The 22,700-nt window shown below is 42.5% G+C and overlaps 1 protein-coding gene across 1 annotated transcript in view; it reads right to left on the bottom strand.

Annotated features, from left to right (window-relative positions):
- The window catches only part of ehd4 (EH-domain containing 4), a 29,623-nt gene extending 9,759 nt beyond the window's left edge, over positions 1-19,864 (bottom strand). The window contains exons 1-3 of the mRNA XM_055863616.1: positions 19,200-19,864; positions 15,608-15,784; positions 3,525-3,622 (exon numbers count right to left, since the gene is read on the bottom strand). Of these exons, the coding sequence (XP_055719591.1) occupies positions 3,525-3,622; positions 15,608-15,784; positions 19,200-19,429 (505 nt within the window). The 5' untranslated portion in view covers positions 19,430-19,864. The remainder of the gene's footprint in view (positions 1-3,524; positions 3,623-15,607; positions 15,785-19,199) is intronic.
- Between the last annotated feature and the right edge of the window lie 2,836 nt (positions 19,865-22,700).

Raw genomic sequence — 22,700 nt, 5'->3', positions numbered from 1 at the left:
GTATCGGCTTTTCTTGGTCTTCTAATAAATCGGTATTGAAAAATCATAAATCGGTCGACCTCTAATCTTTTCTATGAGAACATTTCTGAATGGTACTCTGAAGTATCCATTCTAACCACGAAATACTTTGATCTTCGGGGAAACGCAACCAGAGAGACTCTGATGAACGTTCCAGCAGATGGACCGGATTCCAACAGAGAAGACAACAATGATATTCGGCCGTAAATATATACATATAATAATATATGCAATTATTCTCGAATGAGCGGCCATTCATGTGCGAAGGATTAACATTTCAATGTATATAATTTTCGACTGTGTATTGAATCCATTTGCCTTTCCTCGCTCTCTCTCAGTCCCACTCCTTTCCCCACCAAGCCGTCATATCCGCATAGCCCACTCGGGACTCTTTCCTATCATTGTTAGTAACCAATATCTACGGTTTGTTTATGCATTTCTGTGATTGTTTAGTTAGTTAGTAAATAAATTGAGCTAATTGGTGTATGGATGATTCATAGTAGAGGCTGGGTTTGTACAGATAACCAACAATTTACGACATTCAGATGAGACTGATGAAGGTAAGAATAGTAATTCATTAATAGAAGACTAATTGATCAGATATTAAAATATCTGAAGAGTAGGGCCTCCCGGGTGGCGCAGTGGTCTAGGGCACTGCATCGCAGTGCTAACTGCGCCACCAGAGTCTCTGGGTTCGCCCCCAGGCTCTGTCGCAGCCGGCCGCGACCGGGAGGTCCGTGGGGCGCCGCACAATTGGGCTAGCGTCATCCGGGTTAGGGAGGGTTTGGCCGGTAGGGATTTCCTTGTCTCATTGCGCTCCAGCGACTCCTGTGGCGGGCTGGGCGCAGTGCGCGCTAGCCAAGGGGGCCAGGTGCACGGTGTTTCCTCCGACACATTGGTGCGGCTGGCTTCCGGGTTGGAGGCGCACTGTGTTAAAGAAGCAGTGCGGCTTGGTTGGGTTGTGCCTCGGAGGACGCATGGCTTTCGACCTTCGTCTCTCCCGAGCCCGTACGGGAGTTGTAGCGATGAGACAAGATAGTAATTACTAGCGATTGGATACCACGAAAATTGGGGAGAAAAGGGGATAAAATTAAAAAAAAATATATATATATATATCTGAAGAGTTATATTGTGCACCGGGGCCTCCCACTCCTCTTTCTATTCTGGTTAGAGCCAGTTTGCACTGTTCTATGAAGGGAGTAGTACACAGCGTTGTACGAGATCTTCAGTTTCTTGGCAATTTCTCGCATGGAATAGCCGTCATTTGTCAGAACAAGAATAGACTGACAAGTTTAAGAAGAAAGTTCTTTGTTTCTGGACATTTTGAGCCTGTAATCGAACCCACAAATGCTGATGCTCCAGATAGTCAACTAGTCTAAAGAAGGCCAGTTTTCTTTAAAACTTCTTTAAAATCAGAACAACAGTTTCTTCTTTAAAATCAGAACAAAAGTTTCTTCTTTAAAATCAGAACAACAGTTTTCAGCTGTGCTAACATAATAGCAAAAGAGATTTTCTAATGATCACTTAGCCTTTTAAAAATGATAAGCTTGGATTAGCTAACACAACGTGCCATTGGAACACAGGAGTGATGGTTGCTGATAATGGGCCTCTGTACGCCTATGTAGATATTCCTTTTTTTTTATCAGCTGTTTCCAGCTACAATAGTCATTTACAACATTAACATCGTCTACACAGTATTTATGATCAATTTGATGATATTTTTTTTTTTAAATACAAAAAAAAAGTGCTTTTCTTTCAAAAACAAGGACATTTCTAAGTGACCTCAAACTTTTGAACTGTAGTGTATATATAAATAATTGTTAGAACATTTTCCAAATGTTCAGAAAAAAATATAACATTGTAATCTAACAGCAACGGTTTGGCACACACAATACTCACGCAACGGTTGCTCCTATACCCTCCAGTAGTTTCCACAACTAAGTCAAATGTCTCCCACAGATCTGACTTCCCTTTTCCCTCCTGAGCAACCAGTAAACACTTGCTCGTTTAGAGTTTATTTCACACGTCCTCCACATCCATTTTGTTTTAACCAATTAATTGATGTGATTATTATAGGCTATAGGGCAGGACCTATTGGTCACATGCATGCGATGCTTACATGTTTCACGTAAAGAGAGCAAGGGTTGAGGGAATAGGGAATGTCTTTCTTAAACAAAGTGATTTCAGTAACAGAACTTTTCAGTTACAAACAAGAAAGAAACTAAAATGGCTGTAATTGTGTTACAGCTTCAGCACGGACAGTGTGATAAAAACTTGCTGTGGTGCCTCTTCACCGCAGCAGGGAGGAGAGCAACAACTTGCGCCAGTCACACAGGCACGCTGTAATTTCTTTTAACACAGTGTGACCATCGGGCTCTTTTTTGAGTAATTTACGTGTCTTAATTATTTAAAACAGTGTGCTTAAAGCATCAGACAAGCTCAGTGGATATGTAGTTGATTTTATTTTGTCTATATATGGAAAAATAAGTAAAAACATTTCCACCAATCAATTGGTTGAAACAGGACAGATCTAAGTCGACCAAGATTTATTTTAGTCGGGGACAGCCCTAAAAGCAACACCTCACAGCACAACAGCTCTCCCCTACCTGACCTAGATATTTTGTGTGTCTGTAATAATATGTAGGCTGTGTGTCATTTTTACATTTATAGTATGTACTTCTGTCCTTGACCTGTTCTTGTCTATTAATATTCTGTATTGTCATGTTTCCTGTTTTGTGTGAACCCCAGGAAGAGTAGCTGCTGCTTTCGCAACAGCTAATGGATATCCAAATGATTTTGGCTGCTTATTTTAAGTTTTCACAATTTTAATTCACAAGATAGAATGAATGCAGGAATTAAGAATTGAACCTCTGTGATTCTTGAGCTTGGATGCTGTCATTGGACGCGACACAACATGAGCGCAACATGGGCAGTAGAGCAGCTTTCATTGATTTTTAAAGGAAGCATTCCCTTAACGGCTGATGTCTGACTGCAACACCAGTTGCCCAATGGTTGCAGTGTAGCAGGGTCGTAAGACCTACTTCAGTATGACTTCATATCTCAGGGTCTCCAGTGGAGGCTTGGAAAGCCAATGTTGCATTCTAACTATGGAGAAAACATAACTACAGCACTGGAGGCATTGCATCATGTTGTGATATTATCAGATGTAATATTGGTACAATTAGGACAAACGGCTGGCATAGTGACCTATCCGTTGACAAGAACTACACAACACACTTAACACAGCTCTACAACCCATGCTTTGACACTTTAAAATCACACTCTATAGCTACCCATTTACCATTAGTTTTATCAAATTATTGCACTTCAGAATAAAAAGCCAGTATGTGAAATATCTGCACCTGTGAAATGTATACAAATAAGCATAGACTTGTTAAATTGATTCATCATAAACAAAATAACTGTTATTTCTTAAAGCAATGTACTACCATAGCTCTACAGGCCTTCCTCCTGTATCAATCTCAGCTCAATAGCTAGCTACTGACCTCGGCTAATGCGTTGCTTCTCTCCAGACAGGATTCCTGGTGTGTCAATTATACTAATACCCCGGAGGACCTGGTTAGGGATCTGGGAACAGATTAACCTACAGGAGAAGAGAAAACACAATACATGTTACAGACATGAGTTGAAGAGCAGCTCCACAAAAACACCCTGCTAAACTCATGTTGTCAAAACACATTCAGGACGTTTTCTTCCTCTTTCTTTAACCCCATCCTTTCCCATTTCTAAGCTGGTATGTTTTTGCTTTGGAAGGGCAGGGATTCAGCCATTCAGATCAGATCACGTGTGATGGTAACAGAGATAGCATTAGTGATAGCCGTAAATGTGGCTTGTTGGCAGATTCAGGCCAACACCGGTGATGTCTATTATTTTTGTCTGGGCACTTGGGCAGGAAGGATTCAACTGCAAAAACAAAAACATGATGTAGGCCTAGTATGCAACCATTGTGCCTTCTTAAGCGCTATAAATTCCGCTAAGTAAAATAACTGAGTTTGGGGGGGGGGGGCATACTCCAAGTGACATCTTGTGTGACGCACATTAGCGTCCACTGGAAACAATGTGCATTGTCAAAGGTTCCTCTGGAAAGGAGGAGATGTCCTCTGCCCTGTCAGGAATGTCTTCGACCTTAACTTGGCCAACTGTCATATAAGTACTTAACCATTTCCCATGGATTACAAATATCTGGCAATAGGAAACATGCTTCAGACAAGTGTTGTTTGGCTAAAATTAAAGCGAAGAGAACCTCTTGACTGAGCCAACAACAGACATCCAAGATATTGTAGTTGTAGCACACACTAAATGAAAAGTGACAGTCACTTCCCTCTCCTAACTGTTTTCGTAAAAAAATGACAGCTATGTCAAAAGGGCTGGGCTGACAGGAAGAAATGGGACGACAATACCAAAATAAAATCGCCAACTTCTGCTTTTTTAGAACATGATCACGTAAATAATATGGATCCTACCAAACCTTCTAACCACAGGGAGAGAAAAGCCAAATCTTTTTTTGTTTGTTTGCACTGCAGGAATGCAGGATTGGACAAATGTACTCAACAAAACATGTTAAAAAATAACATTTCAAATATGTTTTCTTGTTGCACAAGAATGAATTATACAGGATGTTATAATGAACAGGGGACCCCCATGTCACTAATGTCTGATTTATTAGGACAAAGTGAGAGAGGGAGGTAAACATAGAGAAGATAATAGATCATGGGGCAGTGGGAGGTGGTGTCTGGTTGTAATCAATCCTCATATCAAAGAAAATGTCTTCACCTTGAGTTATCAGCTAGGGGGGGGGCTGATAGCAATTCCACATATCTCTGCTCAAAGCCTCTACCAAGGCTCAGCTGCCTATTTATGTAATGGAAAGTTCCACATGCCACAGCATTTCAGTAATAATTGTCACTATGTGGGTAACCCCTGACATCGAGTTGCTCTTATACGCACAGATCCTTCAAATTAAAGTAATGTAATTCTATACATATACCTGTGTGTAAAACTAATTACTTGTTACAATATTGTTGTTACATAATGTGAAAGCAGCTTTGTGAAAGCAACGTAAAAAACAGCTGCACCTAAAAACTAACTAATCCAAGGGGGGGGGGGGCAAAGCATGTCCCACCGGGCACTTCAATCTAGCCCGTGAGACATTTAAAATAAATATTTAAAAGACATTTTTATTTTACAATTTTTTTTCTCCCCAATTAGTAGTTATAGTCTTGTCCCATCGCTGCAACTCCCGTACAGACTGTACGGGAGAGGCGAAGGTCGAGAGCTGTGCATCCTCCGAAACACGACCCAGCCAAGCCGCACTACTTCTTGACACAATGTCTGCTTAACCCGGAAGCCAGACGCAAACAATGTGTCGGAGGAAACACCGTACACCTGGTGACCGTGTCAGCGTGCATGCGCCAGGCCCGCCACAGGAGTCGCTAGAGCACGATGGAACAAGGAAATCTCGGCCAGCCAAACCCCCTACTAACCCGGACGACACTGGGCCAAATTGTGCGCCGCGCCATGGGTCTCCCAATCACGGCCAGCTGTGACAGACTGGGATCGAACCCAGGTCTGTAGTGAAGCCTCAAGCACTGCGATGCAGTGCCTTAGACCACTGCACCACTCGGGAGGCCCCCACATATTGATTTTAACAAACAATTGGTCCCCGAAAAAATACGTCCCTCCGTTGAATTTCAAAATCCCAATGTGGCCATTGAGCCAAAAAGTTTGCCCACCCCTGATCTAATCTCTTTGAAAAAGGCCTGTCGCATCAATATGATTCAGCAACATATATTCTAGTGTCAAAATTGACTACAAAGTGTAAATAGGAATTTGTCGTCATAAATTCAGCCTCGTCTAAAACTGAGTTTTAAACCTGAATGCGTCACAACAAGTAAATGAAGGTTGGGTTTAGATTACAATGTCAATAATTCATGCCCCCTTTTGATAAGCTACACGTGCAAATCGCCCCTTCGCCCACCTTCATTAAAATGGGGCTCCGTTGATTCGTCTCCCCCAACGGGTTCAAAGGATCATGGCCATTGAGACTGAAAACCCCTATATGGAATGACCATGCCTCCGGCTCAGCAATGCATGCTTCCAGCAGGATGCAACTATGGTTTGCATGCCCTGCTGAAGGACCCTACCGTACGGAATACGTGGTTGGAGTTTGTTAGTCCCCAATGGTCACTAGCACAGCTACCCAGCTAGGCGGCTAATGTTAGCCTACCTCAATACAACTCGGATTTGGCTTGAAAACACGATAACCTTTCAGAAGTAGGCAAATAATTAGTAGGAGAATCTTTTGTCATGATTGTGATGTTGCCAGATTGACTTAAGATGCAGTAGCTATAACTTTAGCCAGCTAACTAAGAATGAGGGGGCCAGCATATTTTAGCTAGCTAACAGTAATGGCAACAGATATTAGCCTACTTGAGCAATGTCATTCCATAAGTTACTTTTACAGTCAAATTAGCCTACAATGTGCAACCCATGTCTATGGCACAAATAAATATTGGATGCAGCTAGGGTGGTACTAGCTAACTTGTGTGTTTATTTAATTTAACTAAGCAAGTCAGGTAAGAACAAATTCTTATTTACAATGACAGCCTACCGGGGAGTAGTGGGTTACTTCCGGCGCCGACAGAGATGGCCGCCTCGCTTCGCGTTCCTAGGAAACTATGCAGTATTTAGTTTTTTTATGTGTTATTTCTTACATTGGTACCCCAGGTAATCTTAGGTTTCATTACATACAGTCGGGAGTAACTGAATATAAGAGCAACGTCAACTCACCATCATTACAGCCAGGAATATGACTCTCCCGAAGAGGATCCTGTGTTTTGCCTTCCACCCAGTACAATGGATCTGATCCCAGCCGGCGACCCTAAACAACGACGCCGTAAAAGGGGCAAACGAAGCGGTCTTCTGGTCAGGCTTCGGAGACGGGCACATCGCGCTCCACTCCCTAGCATACTACTCGCCAATGTCCAGTCTCTTGACAACAAGGTTGATGAAATCCGAGCAAGGGTAGCATTCCAGAGAGACATCAGAGACCGTAACGTTCTTTGCTTAACGGAAACATGGCTCACTCGAGAGACGCTAACGGAGTCAGTGCAGCCAGCTGGTTTCTTCACGCATCGCACCTACAGAAACAAACATCTTTCTGGTAAGAAGAGGGGCGGGGGTGTATGCCTTATGATTAACGAGACGTGGTGTGATCATAACAACATACAGGAACTCAAGTCATTCTGTTCACCGGATTTAGAATTCCTCACAATCAAATGTCGACCGCATTATCTACCAAGGGAATTCTCTTCGATTATAATCACAGCCGTATATATTCCCCCCCAAGCAGACACATCGATGGCCCTGATGGAACTTTATCTGACTCTTTGTAAACTGGAAACCACACACCCTGAGGCTGCATTCGTCGTAGCTGGGGATTTTAACAAGGCTAATCTGAAAATAAAACTCCCTAAATTCTATCAGCATATCGATTGTGCTACCAGGGCTGGTAAAACCTTGGATCATTGTTATACTAACTTCCGCGACGCATATAAGGCCCTCCCCCGCCATCCTTTCGGAAAAGCTGACCACGACTCTATTTTGTTGCTTCCAGCCTACAAACAGAAACTAAAACAGCAAGCTCCCGCGCTCAGGTCTGTTCAACGCTGGTCCGACCAATCTTACTCCACGCTTCAAGACTGCTTCGATCACGTGCGTCCAACAACAACATTGACGAATACGCTGATTCGGTGAGCGAGTTCATTAGAAAGTGCATCGACGATGTCGTACCCACAGCAACGTTTAAAACATTCCCAAACCAGAAACCGTGGATTGATGGCAGCATTCGCGTGGAACTGAAAGCGCGAACCACTGTTTTTAACTAGGGCAAGGTGACCGGAAACATGACCGAATACAAACAGTGTAGCCATTCCCTCCGCAAGGCAATCAAACAAGCTAAGTGCCAGTATAGAGACAACGTAGAGTCGCAATTCAACAGTTCAGACACAAGAGGTATGTGGCAGGGTCTACACTCAATCACGGATTACAAAAAGAAAACCAGCCCCATCGCGGACCAGGATGTCTTGCTCCCAGACAGACTAAATAACTGTTTTGCTCGCTTTGAGGACAATACAGTGCCACTGACACGGCCCGCTACCAAAACCTGCGGGCTCTCCTTCACTGCAGCCGAGGTGAGTAAAACATTTAAACGTGTTAACCCTCGCAAGGATGCAGGCCCAGACGACATTCCTAGCCGCATCCTCAGAGCATGCGCAGACCAGCTGGCTGGTGTGTTTACGGACATATTCAATCAATCCTTATCCCAGTCTGCTGTTCCCACATGCTTCAAGAGGGCCACCATTGTTCCTGTTCCCAAGAAAGCTAAGGTAACTGAGCTAAACGACTACCGCCCCGTAGCACTCACTTCCGTCATCATGAAGTGCTTTGAGAGACTAGTCAAGGACCATATCACCTCCACCCTACCTGACACCCTAGACCCACTCCAATTTGCTTACCGACCCAATAGGTCCACAGACGACGCAATCACAACCACACTGCACTGCCCTAACCCATCTGGACAAGAGGAATACCTATGTGAGAATGTCGTTCATCGACTACAGCTCAGCATTTAACACCATAGTACCCTCCAAACTCGTCATCAAGCTCGAGACCCTGGGTCTCGACCCCGCCCTGTGCAACTGGGTCCTGGACTTCCTGACGGGCTGCCCCCAGGTGGTGAGGGTAGGTAACAACATCTCCACCCCGCTGATCCACAACACTGGGGCCCCACAAGGGTGCGTCCTGAGACCTCTCCAGTACTCCCTGTTCACCCACGACTGCATGGCCATGCACGCCTCCAACTCAATCAAGTTTGCGGACGACACTACAATGGTAGACTTGATTACCAACAACGACGAGACGGCCTACAGGGAGGAAGTGAGGGCCCTCGGAGTGTGGTGTCAGGAAAATAACCTCACACGTCAACAAAACAAAGGAGATGATTGTGGTCTTCAGGAAACAGCAGAGGGAGCACCCCCCTATCCACATCGACGGGACAGTAGTGGAGAAGGTGGAAGGTTTTAAGTTCCTCGGTGTACACATCACGGACAAACTGAATTGGTCCACCCACACAGACAGCGTTGTGAAGAAGGCGCAGGAGCGCCTCTTCAACCTCAGGAGGCTGAAGAAATTCGGCTTGTCACCAAAAGCACTCAAACTTCTACAGATGCACAATCGAGAGCATCCTGTCGGGCTGTATCACCGCCTGGTACGGCAACTGCTCCGCCCACAACCGTAAGGCTCTCCAGAGGGTAGTGAGGTCTGCACAACGCATCACCGGGGGCAAACTACCTGCCCTCCAGGACACCTACACCACCCGATGTCACAGGAAGGCCATAAAGATCATCAAGGACAACAACCACCCGAGCCACTGCCTGTTCACCCCGCTATCATCCAGAAGGCGAGGTCAGTACAGGTGCATCAAAGCAGGGACCGAGAGACAAAAAAACAGCTTCTATCTCAAGGCCATCAGACTGTTAAACAGCCACCACTAACATTTAGTGGCCGCTGCCAACATACTGACTCAACTCCAGCCACTTTAATAATGGGAATTGATGGAAATTATGTAAAAATGTATCACTAGCCACTTTAAACAATGCCACTTAAATATAATGTTTACATACCCTACATTACTCATCTCATATGTATATGTATATACTGTACTCTATATCATCTACTGCATCTTGCCATCTTTATGTAATACATGTATCACTAGCCACTTTAAAACTATGCCACTTTATGTTTATATACCCTACATTACTCATCTCATATGTATATACTGTACTCTATACCATCTACTGCATCTTGCCTATGCTGTTCTGTACCATCACTCATTCATATATCTTTATGTACATCAGGGGTGTCAAACTCATTCCACGGAGGGCCTAGTGTCTGCAGGTTTTTGGTTTTTCCGTTCAATAAAGCCCTAGATAACCAGGTGTGGGGAGTTCCTAACTAATTAGTGATGTTAATTCATCAATCAAGTACAAGGGAGGAGCGAAAACCCGCAGACACTCGGCCCCCCGTGGAATGAGTTTGACACCTGTGATGTACATATTCTTTATCCCTTTACACTTGTGTGTATAAGGTAGTAGTTGTGGAATTGTTAGGTTAGATTACTTGTTGGTTATTACTGCATTGTCAGAACTAGAAGCACAAGCATTTCGCTACACTCGCATTAACATCTGCTAACCATGTGTATGTGACAAATAAAATGTGATTTGATTTGATTTAACTGCCTTGTTCAGGGTCAAAACTACAGATTTTGACCATGTTAGCTCAGGGATTCGATCCAGCAACCTTTCGGTTACTGGCCCAATGCTCTAACCACTAGGTTGGTTAGAGCATTGTGACTACAACAGTGTTCGAACTAGCAGCAACAAACTCAAACCAACCCAGGGCCATAACAAAACATGTCACAGTTGGTTGCATAGTGTAACGGCGTCACCGGCCTGAATCTAATTTGGAGCCAGTCAGTCTACATTGGTAAAGCATAGAATTAGCTTCCAAACGAGATCACCTTATTTCTCTAACTATATGCATAAGTGAGGGGTGATCACAATCGTTGACCCTGTTTTTCTGTTAGACAAAGTGCAGTTGGGTGCCAGACTGCTCCCCTGGTTATGAACGGATGCCAGGACCTAACAGACGGAGCAAATGTCCAGAAATATGATTGCAATTGTTTAGCGACATCCAAAAATAATTTAATTCACTGTTCACTTGCTATTTTCACAGCTTGTCAGGGAAGACCTCAGAATAAATGTGCGTCATGAGACAATGACCCTTGTGACACCTCCTCCATGGTTGCCAAAATCTCCCTCGACTCTTATGAAAAGGACACGCCATCATGAGGCCTCTGATAGTGACCCGAGTTACTTCCCTGATGACAAAGATGGCTCCATCAACAATGACAGGTAAGGTGTGTTGTGAATTGTAGTATAAAAAAAATGCCTGGCTTAATAAACTAGTAGGCTTATTCCCCAGCCAAGCAGTTATAACTAGTCGTCATTTTGGTCATGAAGTGCACTAGCAAAAAGCTTTGTCCTTTCTTTAGAAAAAAATGCAATTTACCACTCGGCAGTCAATTATATCACCCTTTCACAGGCCCTCCCAGTCAACACCACCTCATAAGATTGCATGCTGCAGTTGCTTGAGAGATGTCCAGCTTGCAGCCAAACATGCAGCCTAGAGAAGACCAGCAAAGAGGCCCTCATCAGCATCATGCAGACATGCTCTCGCATTGAGCATTCCTATGAATGGAACACTCAGACACATTTTTGTAAGTATCCGGCCATCAACCTTCACCTGTCAGCGGCAACAGCTTCCACAGGCTCATCATTTGTACAAATACAGAAGGTAACCCACTTTATTATTTTGATACATTTGATAACCCAATTGTGAAACATAATTTATTTAAACGGATATTATTTGTTGCTTATTTTCTACTTCCTAGATCCATATAATGTTTAGGGCATAACCTAAACTGATCGCTGTGTTCACTATTCCATTTCACATCGTATGATATCTGAAGTGAAATAGAAAGGTGAACACAGCGATCAGGTTGGTTGCACCAGGCTAATCAAAACAACCATTGATAACGTAAGTGTGTGTGTGTGTGTGCGTGTAACCAGTATATTTGATGAGGGGCCAGGAGCTGATCTACGCTGCCATGCCAATCAATGTGGAGCTGGCAAAGTCCTTACCTCCAGCCACCTCGTCTGCTCACAAACGGTTGTTGATGGGTATACCAGAATTATGTAGGTTTAGTCTGACCTGTTCAAACTTCAACATAGTATGTTTGTTTGTCAGATATCACATCCTAACTGCCATTGGTTTTAGAACAGTGACTATGTGTGCATGTGTTCACAGATGGACATATTGAGCCAGCACTTGGAGACTTGCAAGATGATGTGATGGAGTCCTGATCAACGGACAGGCTTGGTACAGACTAGAGGTCGACCGATTATGATTTTTCAACGCCGATACCGATTATTGTAGGACCCCAAAAAAAGCCGATACCGATTAATCTCTATACGATTTGTATTTCATATACCTTTGACTATTTGATGTTCTTATAGGCACTTTAGACTTTAGTATTGCCAGTGTAACAGTATAGCTTCCATCCCTCTCCTCGCCGCTACCTGGGCTCGAACCAGGCACACATCGACAACAGCCACCCTCGAAGCAGCGTTACCCATGCAGAGCACGGGGAACAACTACTCTAAGTCTCAGAGCGAGTGAAGTTTGAAACGCTATTAGCGCGCACCCCGCAAACTAGCTAGCCATTTCACATCGGTTACACCAGCCTAATCTCGGGAGTTGATAGGCTTGAATTCATAAACAGCAGAGCTGCTGGCAAAACGCACGAAAGTGCTGTTTGAATGAATGCTTACGAGCCTGCTGTTGCCCACCATCGCTCAGTCAGACTGCTCTATCAAATCAGACTTAATTGTAACATAATAACGCACAGAAATACGAGCCCTAGGTCATTAATATGGTCGAATCCGGAAACTATCATCTCGCAAAAACAAAACATTTATTCTTTCAGTGAAATACGGAACCGTTCCGTATTTTATCTAACGGGTGGCATCCATCAGTCTAAATATTCCTGTTACATTGCACAACCTTCAATGTTATGACATAATTACGTAAAATTCTGGCAAATTAGATCGCAATGAGCCAGGCGGCCCAAACTGTTGCATATACCCTGACTCTGCGTGCAATGAACGCAAGAGAAGTGACACAATTTCACCTGGTTAATATTGCCTGCTAACCTGGATTTCTTTTAGCTAAATATGCAGGTTTAAAAATATGTACTTCTGTGTATTGATTTTAAGAAAGGCATTGATGTTTATGGTTAGGTACACGTTGGAGCAACAAGTACTTTTTCGCGAATTCGCACTGCATTGATTATATGCAACGCAGGACATGCTAGATAAACTAGTAATATCATCAACCATGTGTAGTTATAACTACTGATTATGATTGATTGATTGTTTTTTATAAGATAAGTTTAATGCCAGCTAGCAACTTACCTTGGCTTCTTACTGCATTCGCGTAACAGGCGGGCTCCTCGTGAGGCAGGTGGTTAGAGCATTGGACTAGTTAACCGTAAGGTTGCAAGATTGAATCCCTGAGCTGACAAGGTAAAAATCTGTCGTTCTGCCCCTGAACAAGGCAGTTAATAGTTCCTAGTTACGTTCCTAGGCCGTCATTGAAAATAAGAATGTGTTCTTTTATTTTATTTATTTATTTAACCTTTATTTAACCAGGTAGGCAAATTGAGAACACGTTCTCATTTACAATTGCGACCTGGCCAAGATAAAGCAAAGCAGTTCGACACATACAACAACACATAGTTACACATGGAGTAAAAACAAACATATAGTCAATAATACAGTGAAAAAGATAAAAAAAAATAAGTCTATATACAATGTGAGCAAGTGAGGTGAGATAAGGGAGGTGAAGGCAAACAGATATATGTATAAATAAATAAAAATATAAAAAGGCCATGGAGGCGAAGTGAGTACAACACAGCAAGTAAAATAAAAACTAAAAAAAACACTGGAATGGTTGGTTTGCATTGGAAGAAAGTGCAAAGTAGAGACAGAAATAATGGGGTGCAAAGGAGCAAAATAAATTAATAAATAAATACAGTAGGTAAAGAGGTAGTTGTTTGGGCTAAATTGTAGATGGGTTATGTACAGGTGCAGTAATCTATGAGCTGCTCTGACAGCTGGTGCTTAAAGCTAGTGAGGGAGATAGGTGTTTCCAGTTTCAGAGATTTTTGTAGTTCGTTCCAGTCATTGGCAGCAGAGAACTGGAAGGAGAGGCGTCCAAAGGAAGAATTGGTTTTGGGGGTGACTCGAGAGATATACCTGCTGGAGCGCGTGCTACGGGTAGGTGCTGCTATGGTGACCAGCGAGCTGAGATAAGGGGGGACTTTACCTAGCAGGGTCTTGTAGATGACCTGGAACCAATGGGTTTGGCGACGAGTATGAAGCGAGGGCCAGCCAACGAGAGTGTACAGGTCGCAGTGGTGGGTAGTATATGGGGCTTTGGTGACAAAACGGATGGCACTGTGATAGACTGCATCCAATTTATTGAGTAGGGTTTTGGAGGCTATTTTGTAAATGACATCACCGAAGTCGAGGATTGGTAGGATGGTCAGTTCTTAACTGACTTGCCTAGTTAAATAAAGGTGTAAAAAAAAAAAAAAAAAAAAAAAATCGTCGTCCAAAATTACCAATTTCCGATTGTTATGAAAACTTGAAATCGGCCCTAATTAAATCGGCCATTCCGATTAATCGGTCGACCTCTAGTACAGACGTCTCTGAATGGAGAGAGACCTGGCACTCAACACATCCACAATGTGGGACTGAAGGTGATTACTAATAATACAGTACAGCATAAATGTCCAGTATTTGCAACACCCTTTTCATTCCATGTCACAAATGAACTCTGCATCAACTCTGCCTATTTCTACAGATGGAGAGTACTGTAGATGCTATTGCCAGAAGCCAGCCTCAGTCGTTTGATGGCGAGACCAGAATTAGGTAGGTTTAGTCTGACCTGTTCAAACTTCAACATAGTATGTTTGTTTGTCAGATATCACCTATCCTAACTGCCATTGGTAATAGAACAGTGACTATGTGTGTATGTGTTCAAAAAAACATGTATGGAGCCAGAACATGGAGACTTGCAAGATGATGTGATGAAGTCCAGACTGACAGACGGGCTTGATACTGATGTCTCTGAATGAAGAGACCTGGAACTCGGCATTAAAAGTTTACTCAACAAATTTTACTTGTATTGTCTTTTTTTATTATTTAATTGAATGGCTTCAGTCAATATGGGGAGGGAGAAACCCTGTGTATTCTGCACCAGGATCAGGGAACTCCTGTTGTATATGGGACACCGCACAGGAAGGTATGACCAATAAATTGTTTGCCAAGTTTACCATTACCACCAGACAAAATGCAGATGGGCACAGTATCTGTATCAGCTGGGAATGACAATGAAAGGTACACATTGTTAGTTATATTAACAGAACACTGCTTCTATGGTATTATGTAAAGTTTTGTTTATTCTACATGGACCTGTTACTACATTTAAAATGTAACAAAAAAGGTTTAGAATATCTGCATAAAATCAGCAAATGCATTCTCATATTAATCTGTAGGCTACTGACCTATTCCAAGATTATTCTGGCATCTCACCATACACTTGCCTGTAGTTATTGAACTCAACCTGCAGGAGGTTTGTTTGTTGTGATTGAATGGTGGGAAACAGCTGCGAGCAAGGTTCTGATGATGGGTGTGTCTTGGTGGTGGCAAGGACACACCCAAAAAACACCCACATCAAGCCACACCCCCAAGCCAACTCACATTTAACTTCGGGCATGGTCGCAAAGCATTTCTTGAGCAAGCCAAAAAAGAGGGTGCAGTTCCCCTTTAATGTAAAGTGTTAGCGGTAATAAACAAACAAACAAAACAACTGTCCACTTTACCTATTGAGGAAGGAGTTACCAAAGGCGTTGAGTTTACGGAAGGGTTTCTTGGGGTCGACCACCAGAGCGTTACCAGGGACAACCCCCTCATTCTCCCCATACATGACAGCGATGAAGCCATCCGTTGTGGGCTCTGGGCCAATCCGCATGCCTGGGAAGTCCTGCTCCAGCAGGTACCTGAAACAGAACAGAGTAAATCACTACTGTGGACACTTATATTTTGAGATCTGCAAAACATTACATCAATACAACACAGGACTTGGCATGATGGTTGATGAAGATGAGGTAATTTAACAACAGCAGTAATGATCGTCTGACTCCAACATGATTACAAAGCTCTCTGACTGTTGACTGAAACATCTGCACAAACACCAGGCCAACGCCTACTATTACTAGGCCTTTCTGTTTCGACAGAACGACGAAAGAATAATTGCATATGCACATTTATGTGAATGCCACATGAGCAAATACCACATACTATACTACTATGGGAGTGCTAGGCCATCTGCCAAAAGTCGAAATCACACAGAGAGACGCCGTCAACGGCATCAAAATTTGCGTGCGAGAAGAGACTGTCAATTCACATACACAGCATATGCCAACTTAATTGCCATGAGAATCCATAATAAAACAGCTGTATTTGTTATGTTCACTATGTACCCCTTGTGAATTTAACTCACCTTACAGGTACTTATTTTTTGTACCCCTTTTTTCTCCCCAATTTTGTGGTATCTTCTTGACACAATGCCCGCTTAACCCGGAAGCCAGCCGCACCAATGCGTTGGATTGAACCCAGGTCTGTAGTGACGCCTCAAGCACTGCGATGCAGTGCCTTAGACCACTGCACCACTTGGGAAGCACCCGCAAATTAATCTTAACAAACAATTGGTCCCCCAAAAAATGCGTCCCTCCATTGAATTTCAAAATCCTGAGGTGGCCCTTAAGCCCAAAAATAGTTTGCCCACCCCTGCTCTAAGGCCAAGGGAGACGGGTGTTGACCAGGTAGGGAGAGTAGGTGTGGAGGCCTGGAGGTCTATAGTTCCAGGGAGTAAGCTATACACTCTCAGGCCCAGGGAGAGGGCAGGCAGGCGGGCAGGGAGTGTACGGCTAGAGGCCTGGAGCCAGAGGTCACCAGGTTTATTGGGGGCTTCCCAATAAATAAATGTAAAATAATGTGAGATGTAAACCAACAAAAAAAATGTGCGCAATGTGCGTCTATGGCATTGGGTTAGCTAGAACCAGTTTTGAAAGTTTTAGGAGTAATGATTAAATAGCTATTGAAATGTGAAAAATTTGATTTGTCACTATGTTGACGGTCCCTAGCTGCTGTTGGCGGACATAAGGAAAACTACAGGTGAGTATCCAACCTGAATCTGTCTTTACCTCGGTGAACGTAAGGAGAGTTGTAGCTAGTGAACCCGAGCAGTTTAGAAAGATTCTAGCTATTCTCATTCATCTACACAACAATTCTCTCTTGAAATCGGGGTTCCTCGTGTTTCCCAGCCGTAGCCTGCCTAGGCTATATGCCTATGATCGAAATCAATACAGGTAACCTGCAATTATTTTCAAATATGTAACCTATTTAACTGATTTTATTTTACCTTTATTTAACTAGGCAAGTCAGTTAAGAACAAATTCTTATTTTTCAATGACGGCCTAGGAACAGTGGGTTAACTGCCTTGTTCAGGGGCAGAACGACTGATTTTTACCTTATCAGCTCGGGATTTGATCTTGCAACCTTTCGGTTACAAGTCCAACGCTCTAACCACTAGGCTGATAAACCTTACAGCCCAATACATTTTAAACTACATCTTTAGTCTAGCATAGGGAAGATCATAATTCCTCGAATTCCTTTTCTACAAAACGACCCACGCAATTTATCTGCTTATTTTACCAGCTTTGCTCTGCATAGACACCAGAAAAATAGACTTGCTTTCGAATTTGACGCGCTATGATGCCGTAGATGCTCGCGTCCCATCTGTTCTCTCATTCGCTCCTGTGCATTCCAAATTCAGCGTGTACAAGCGTGTTAAAAAAAAACTTTTCGTTTGATATGGGCTTAACTGGATGGCACATTTTCAACCGCCAAGGCAAGACACTTCAAAGTCTGGCGGAGTGCTTGATATATGCCCCCAAGACAAAAAAAAAAAACAGTAACATTGTTTTTCCTGCAAAGTTCTGGCCATGCTATAGGTACTCAGCCCTTCCTGTGAGAGGATGACATTGTGTCAAAGGTCTTCAAACAGAGGAACGCCAGCTTGCCTTGGCCACATCCACTCAAAGGAGAAGACATGTCTTTAGGAGGACTGTTAATGGCTTTCGACCCTAGTCTCGTCCCATGTCGTTGTGCGCAGTCTTGCCAACTCCTGTGGTCATTGTTCTGCCAAACACATCACGTTTAGCTTGAAATTGACCATAGGAGTTGACAAGAGAGCACAAACAGATCTGGGATCAGGCAATGATCAACTCCCCTGATTCATCATTACATTCCTTAGAATTGGGTGTGATTCTGTCTGATGTAACTGAGCGCTGCAAGAATGAAATCAGCTATTGTGTAGGAGAAGTACAAACACCAAGTAATTGTGTAGTCTGCTTAGGATAAGAAACTGTTTTCACTAAAGTAGATTTTTTTTTAATGTTTTTTTTTCTTTTTCTTGAAGGTCAAGTAATAAGAGATTTGAATAAATTGAAACCATTTTTCTTCTTGTGTGCACATAATCTGCAATGTGAGATGTTACCCCTGCGACAAAAAGGGGTGTGTTGACCTAATTCTCAGTATTGTGCATCAACTTTCAGCAGGCTGGCAGACTGGCAGCCTACCAGAGGCTCCTTTCCTAAAGATAGTGAAGCTGCATGTCCCATCTTGATGCAGAACCTGCCGCTCACCAAGTTACTAAACTGACAGTGTTTGCTCTAGGCCTGATGAGTCAAAAATTGTGTTCAAAATTGCCATTGAAACTGAGAAGTTAGACTTTTATAATGGTTCTATTATTTCTCACCTATTGCGGTTGGTTGTTCAGAGACCTGGAGTGCACAAAATACTTAAGTTTCAATGTCATTGATATTAATGGTGGAAATTCAAAAGCAACCAATCAAGAACAGGCTGGTGGATTAACTTGTTCTCTCTAAGCAATGTTTCACAACTCCAGTCCTTGAGTACACCCAACAGCATACATTTAATGTCACTACCTCGTGACATTAAAAAAAACATATTTAAGAAGCAGTTAGTGTGGCACCTCCCTCCCCTGATCTAAGGACAATGGGAAGTCTAATTCATGTTGTATTGAATGTGAACATGGAATATTGGTAAAAAGAAAAATTAAGAAACAAACCATCTACAACCTCACCATAATGTTAGATCATTTTCTAACACTACATATTAGGTTGCAGCGGGCAACAACCTTCATCACGGGTTGTTTCCTCATTTACATTTTGACATAAATTCCCCCCCATTTTGACAACTCAATTTGTCAAAGTACTTGCCTAGGGATTATTTAACAACTCAATAATTTGACATGCAGGCCCTGTAGGTAAAATACAGTTGTCACAAAAATGAGTCTGCATAACTGTTGCAGATGTCTGGATGGACTACCTTATGAACGTCGTCTTCCCCGTAGAATACTGTCCAACCAGTAGAACCATTGGCTTGCTCTGAAAATCTGCTGCCTCCAACGCCGGTGAATGGAAATCATGAAAAAGGTACGTTTCTTCCAATGGTAATATTTTTTTTGTGTAAAGTTGTTGAAGACCCTCCGTCACAGTTTGGTACATTTCGCCGTCCTTGTTTCTGCCTCCTTGTTCATTATTCACCCAACTAAACATGATGCTGCTGCTCTTCTATGTTCCCAAATCAAGAACTAACGTCTGACTTGCTTATTTTCCACTGCTTTCAAGATTTGCGCAACGATCTACTTTGCATCCGAATATCTTACTTGTTACTTTCAATAAAATATGTTCTTCTTTGGCCCCTGTATTCCACGGTTGTTTTCCAACTGATTACTGGTCGCTCACAGTAGCTCCTCTACGTGGCGCAGTGGTTCAGTGTTGAATCTGCCTTACCTGAACGGCACCGCCCTTCTTGTAAATGACATAGGGGGCATGACTGAGAATTCAAGAGCGAAAAATACTCTAGCATAGGTTTTCCCAATCCTGGTCTTGGAGGGAAAAATACTTCTGGTTTTTGTTTCTACCTGGTAGTTAATTTTACTCACCTGGTGTCCCAGAACTGAATAAATCCCTGATTTAGAAGGAGATGATGAACACCAGAAATGTTTCAGCCCTCCGGGAGATGGGAACGCCCTAAAAAAAATCCCACTTCTATACAGCATCGACCGGCAGTGACTTTTTGTATTAGGTTAGGAGAGCATTTTCGCTAAACCCTAACCTTATCTAATTACCCTTTCTCATAACCTGTTACGAAAAAAAGTGACGTGTTTTTACGGAATGTCATGACCAGGATTTGGCAGCCTTGCTCTACCCCAAGCAGGGCAATATCGTTTTCCAAGTCTTCACTGCAAACTTGTATGGACAATACAGGAGTTTTATATTGTCTAATTATTACACACACAATTGAATCGATATTCAGTGACAATCAGACCTGGGTTAAACAAATACATTATTTGTTATTTAAATACTTATTATCTGTTTGAGTATTTTCAAATGATTTGGCCTGAATCAACTACTTCCTTTGGATGTATTTTAAAGTATTTTCATTATTTCAAGTACCAAATAGACCCTTGTATCGACAAAGCATCTCAGAGTAGGAGTACTGATCGATAAGTTGATAGATGAGATGCTTTGTGGATACGGGCCCTGGGTTCACATGCATGGGAGTAGTTCAATATTTGTATTTGAAAATACACTTGTCTGTGTATTTTAAAATACTTGCCTATACTTTCCAAGTGTATTTCCAAATACATTCCAATAGTTAACTACTTGTATTTTAAAATACTTGCCTATACTTTCCAAGTGTATTTCCAAATACATTCCAATAGTTAACTACTTGTATTTTCAAATACAAAATATCCAATTTCCAAATGTCTTCGAAAGTAAAATACTAAATAGTATTTGAACCCAGGTCTGATGAGAATACATGTACTACATACAGTATGTAGGCATCTACATTTATGTTGCTTAGATGCAATCATCAGAAAGAAGTGTGGTATCATACAATATCTTCACATACTAACATGATTTATACAGTGAGCTCCAAAAGTATTGGGACAGTGACAGCGCTTTGGATTTGAAATGATACAATGACTAAGATTAAAGTGCAGACTGTCAGCTTTAATTTGAGGGTATTTTCATCCATATCGGGTGAACCGTTTAGAAATTACACCACTTTCCATAGTCCCCCCATTTTAGGGGACCAAAAGTATTGGGACAAACTCACTTATGTGTATCAAAGTTGTCAAAAGTTTAGTATTTGGTCACCTTCCTAGGACGCAATGATTACATCTAACTTGTGTCACTACAAACTTATTGGATGCTTGCGCTGTTTGTTTCAGATTATTTTGTGCCCAATAGAAATGAATGCTAAATAATGTATTGTGTCATTTTGGAGTCGCTTATTGTGAATAAGAATCTGTTTCTAAACACCTCTACATTAATGTGGATGCTACCATGATTACAGATAATCCTGAATGAATTGTGAATGAGTGAGAAAGTTAGGGGCATAAATATCATACCCCCCCCCCCCCCCCCCCCAAAATGCTAACCTCCGGTTATTGTAATGGTGAGAGGTTAGCATGTCTTGGGGGTATGATATGTGTCTGATTTTCTCACTCATTATTCATGATTCATTCAGGACTAGCCGTAATCATGGTAGCATAGCACAGTCTGCACTTTAAACTCAGTCATTGGATCATTTCAAATTCAAAGTGCTGGAGTACAGAGCCAAAACAACAAAAATTGTGTCACTGTCCCAATACTTTCAGAGCTCATTATATGTATACACTGAATAACATTACCATATAGCGGCTAAATATCCAGATGGTTGCAACTTAACAGAAATGGCTCCCGAGTGGCACAGTGGTCTAAGACACTGCAACTCAGCGCTTGAGGCGTCACTACAGACACCCTGGTTTGAATCATGGGTGTATCACAACCGGCCGTGATTGCGTCGTCCGGGTTCGGCCGGTGTAGGCCATCATTGTGAATAAAAATGTGTTCTTAACTGACTTGCCTAGTTAAATTAAGGTTACATAATACATGACCTGAATGTACTCTATCAGACCGGTCATACAGAATGTGGAATTGTGTCTCCAAGACACATTTCTACCTGCAACTATCTAAACACTACAGTTCACTGAGGGTGTCTGGTCTTGTAACTGCGTTGTCAGGTTTTCTTGAAAAGTCACGTGGTGGTTGTCGCCCTTGGTGGAAAATATACAGTAGTAGACCTATGCTTCTGTACTATCCTGACATCTAGTGGAAGGAGAATATAGACTTTTTCCTATGAAGCAGTGGTCACCATATCCTGGAGAGCTAGCTACAGTCTGCGCAGACTTTTTCCCCGCCCATCACTAAACATATCAAGACATCAATTAACCAACTTCACTGTAGTTTTCTTGATTCAAAAGAGGCAAGTGTGGCAGACCAGTGTCAGTCATATAATAAAATGAGACAAAGTAGGTATTACGCAGTGGTCTAAGGCACTGTACCACAGTGCTAGAGGTGTCAATACAGACCTTGGTTCAATCCCGGGCTGTATCACAACCGGCCGTGATTGGGAGTCTCATAGGGCGGCGCACAATTGGCCCAGGGTCGTCCTGGTTAGCGTTTGGCCAGTGTAGACAGTCATTGTAAATAAGAATTTGTTATTAACTGACTTGCCCAGTTAAATAAAGGTTACATTAAAAAATATTAGATATATATATTTTGATGACAACTTTAAGCAGCCATTCCATCTACCCCACCACATTTTAGCTCCCATTGCCTATGCCTTTACAACTCACTCAGGATCATCTCCCACCCCAACTCTTTAAGCCATTGACGACACCTCTCCAATGCACTTTGTCCTGGGCTGTCTTGTCAATCTTGTTCCATCCCGTGCCTGATCTTTTGGGGTCTGCTTCAAGCTCCCACCACAAGG

Source organism: Salvelinus fontinalis, chromosome 15, assembly GCF_029448725.1.
Source record: "Salvelinus fontinalis isolate EN_2023a chromosome 15, ASM2944872v1, whole genome shotgun sequence".
Lineage (NCBI taxonomy): Eukaryota > Metazoa > Chordata > Actinopteri > Salmoniformes > Salmonidae > Salvelinus > Salvelinus fontinalis.
Note: the sequence above shows the minus strand (reverse complement) of the source record. Positions and strands in the feature narration are given on the sequence as shown.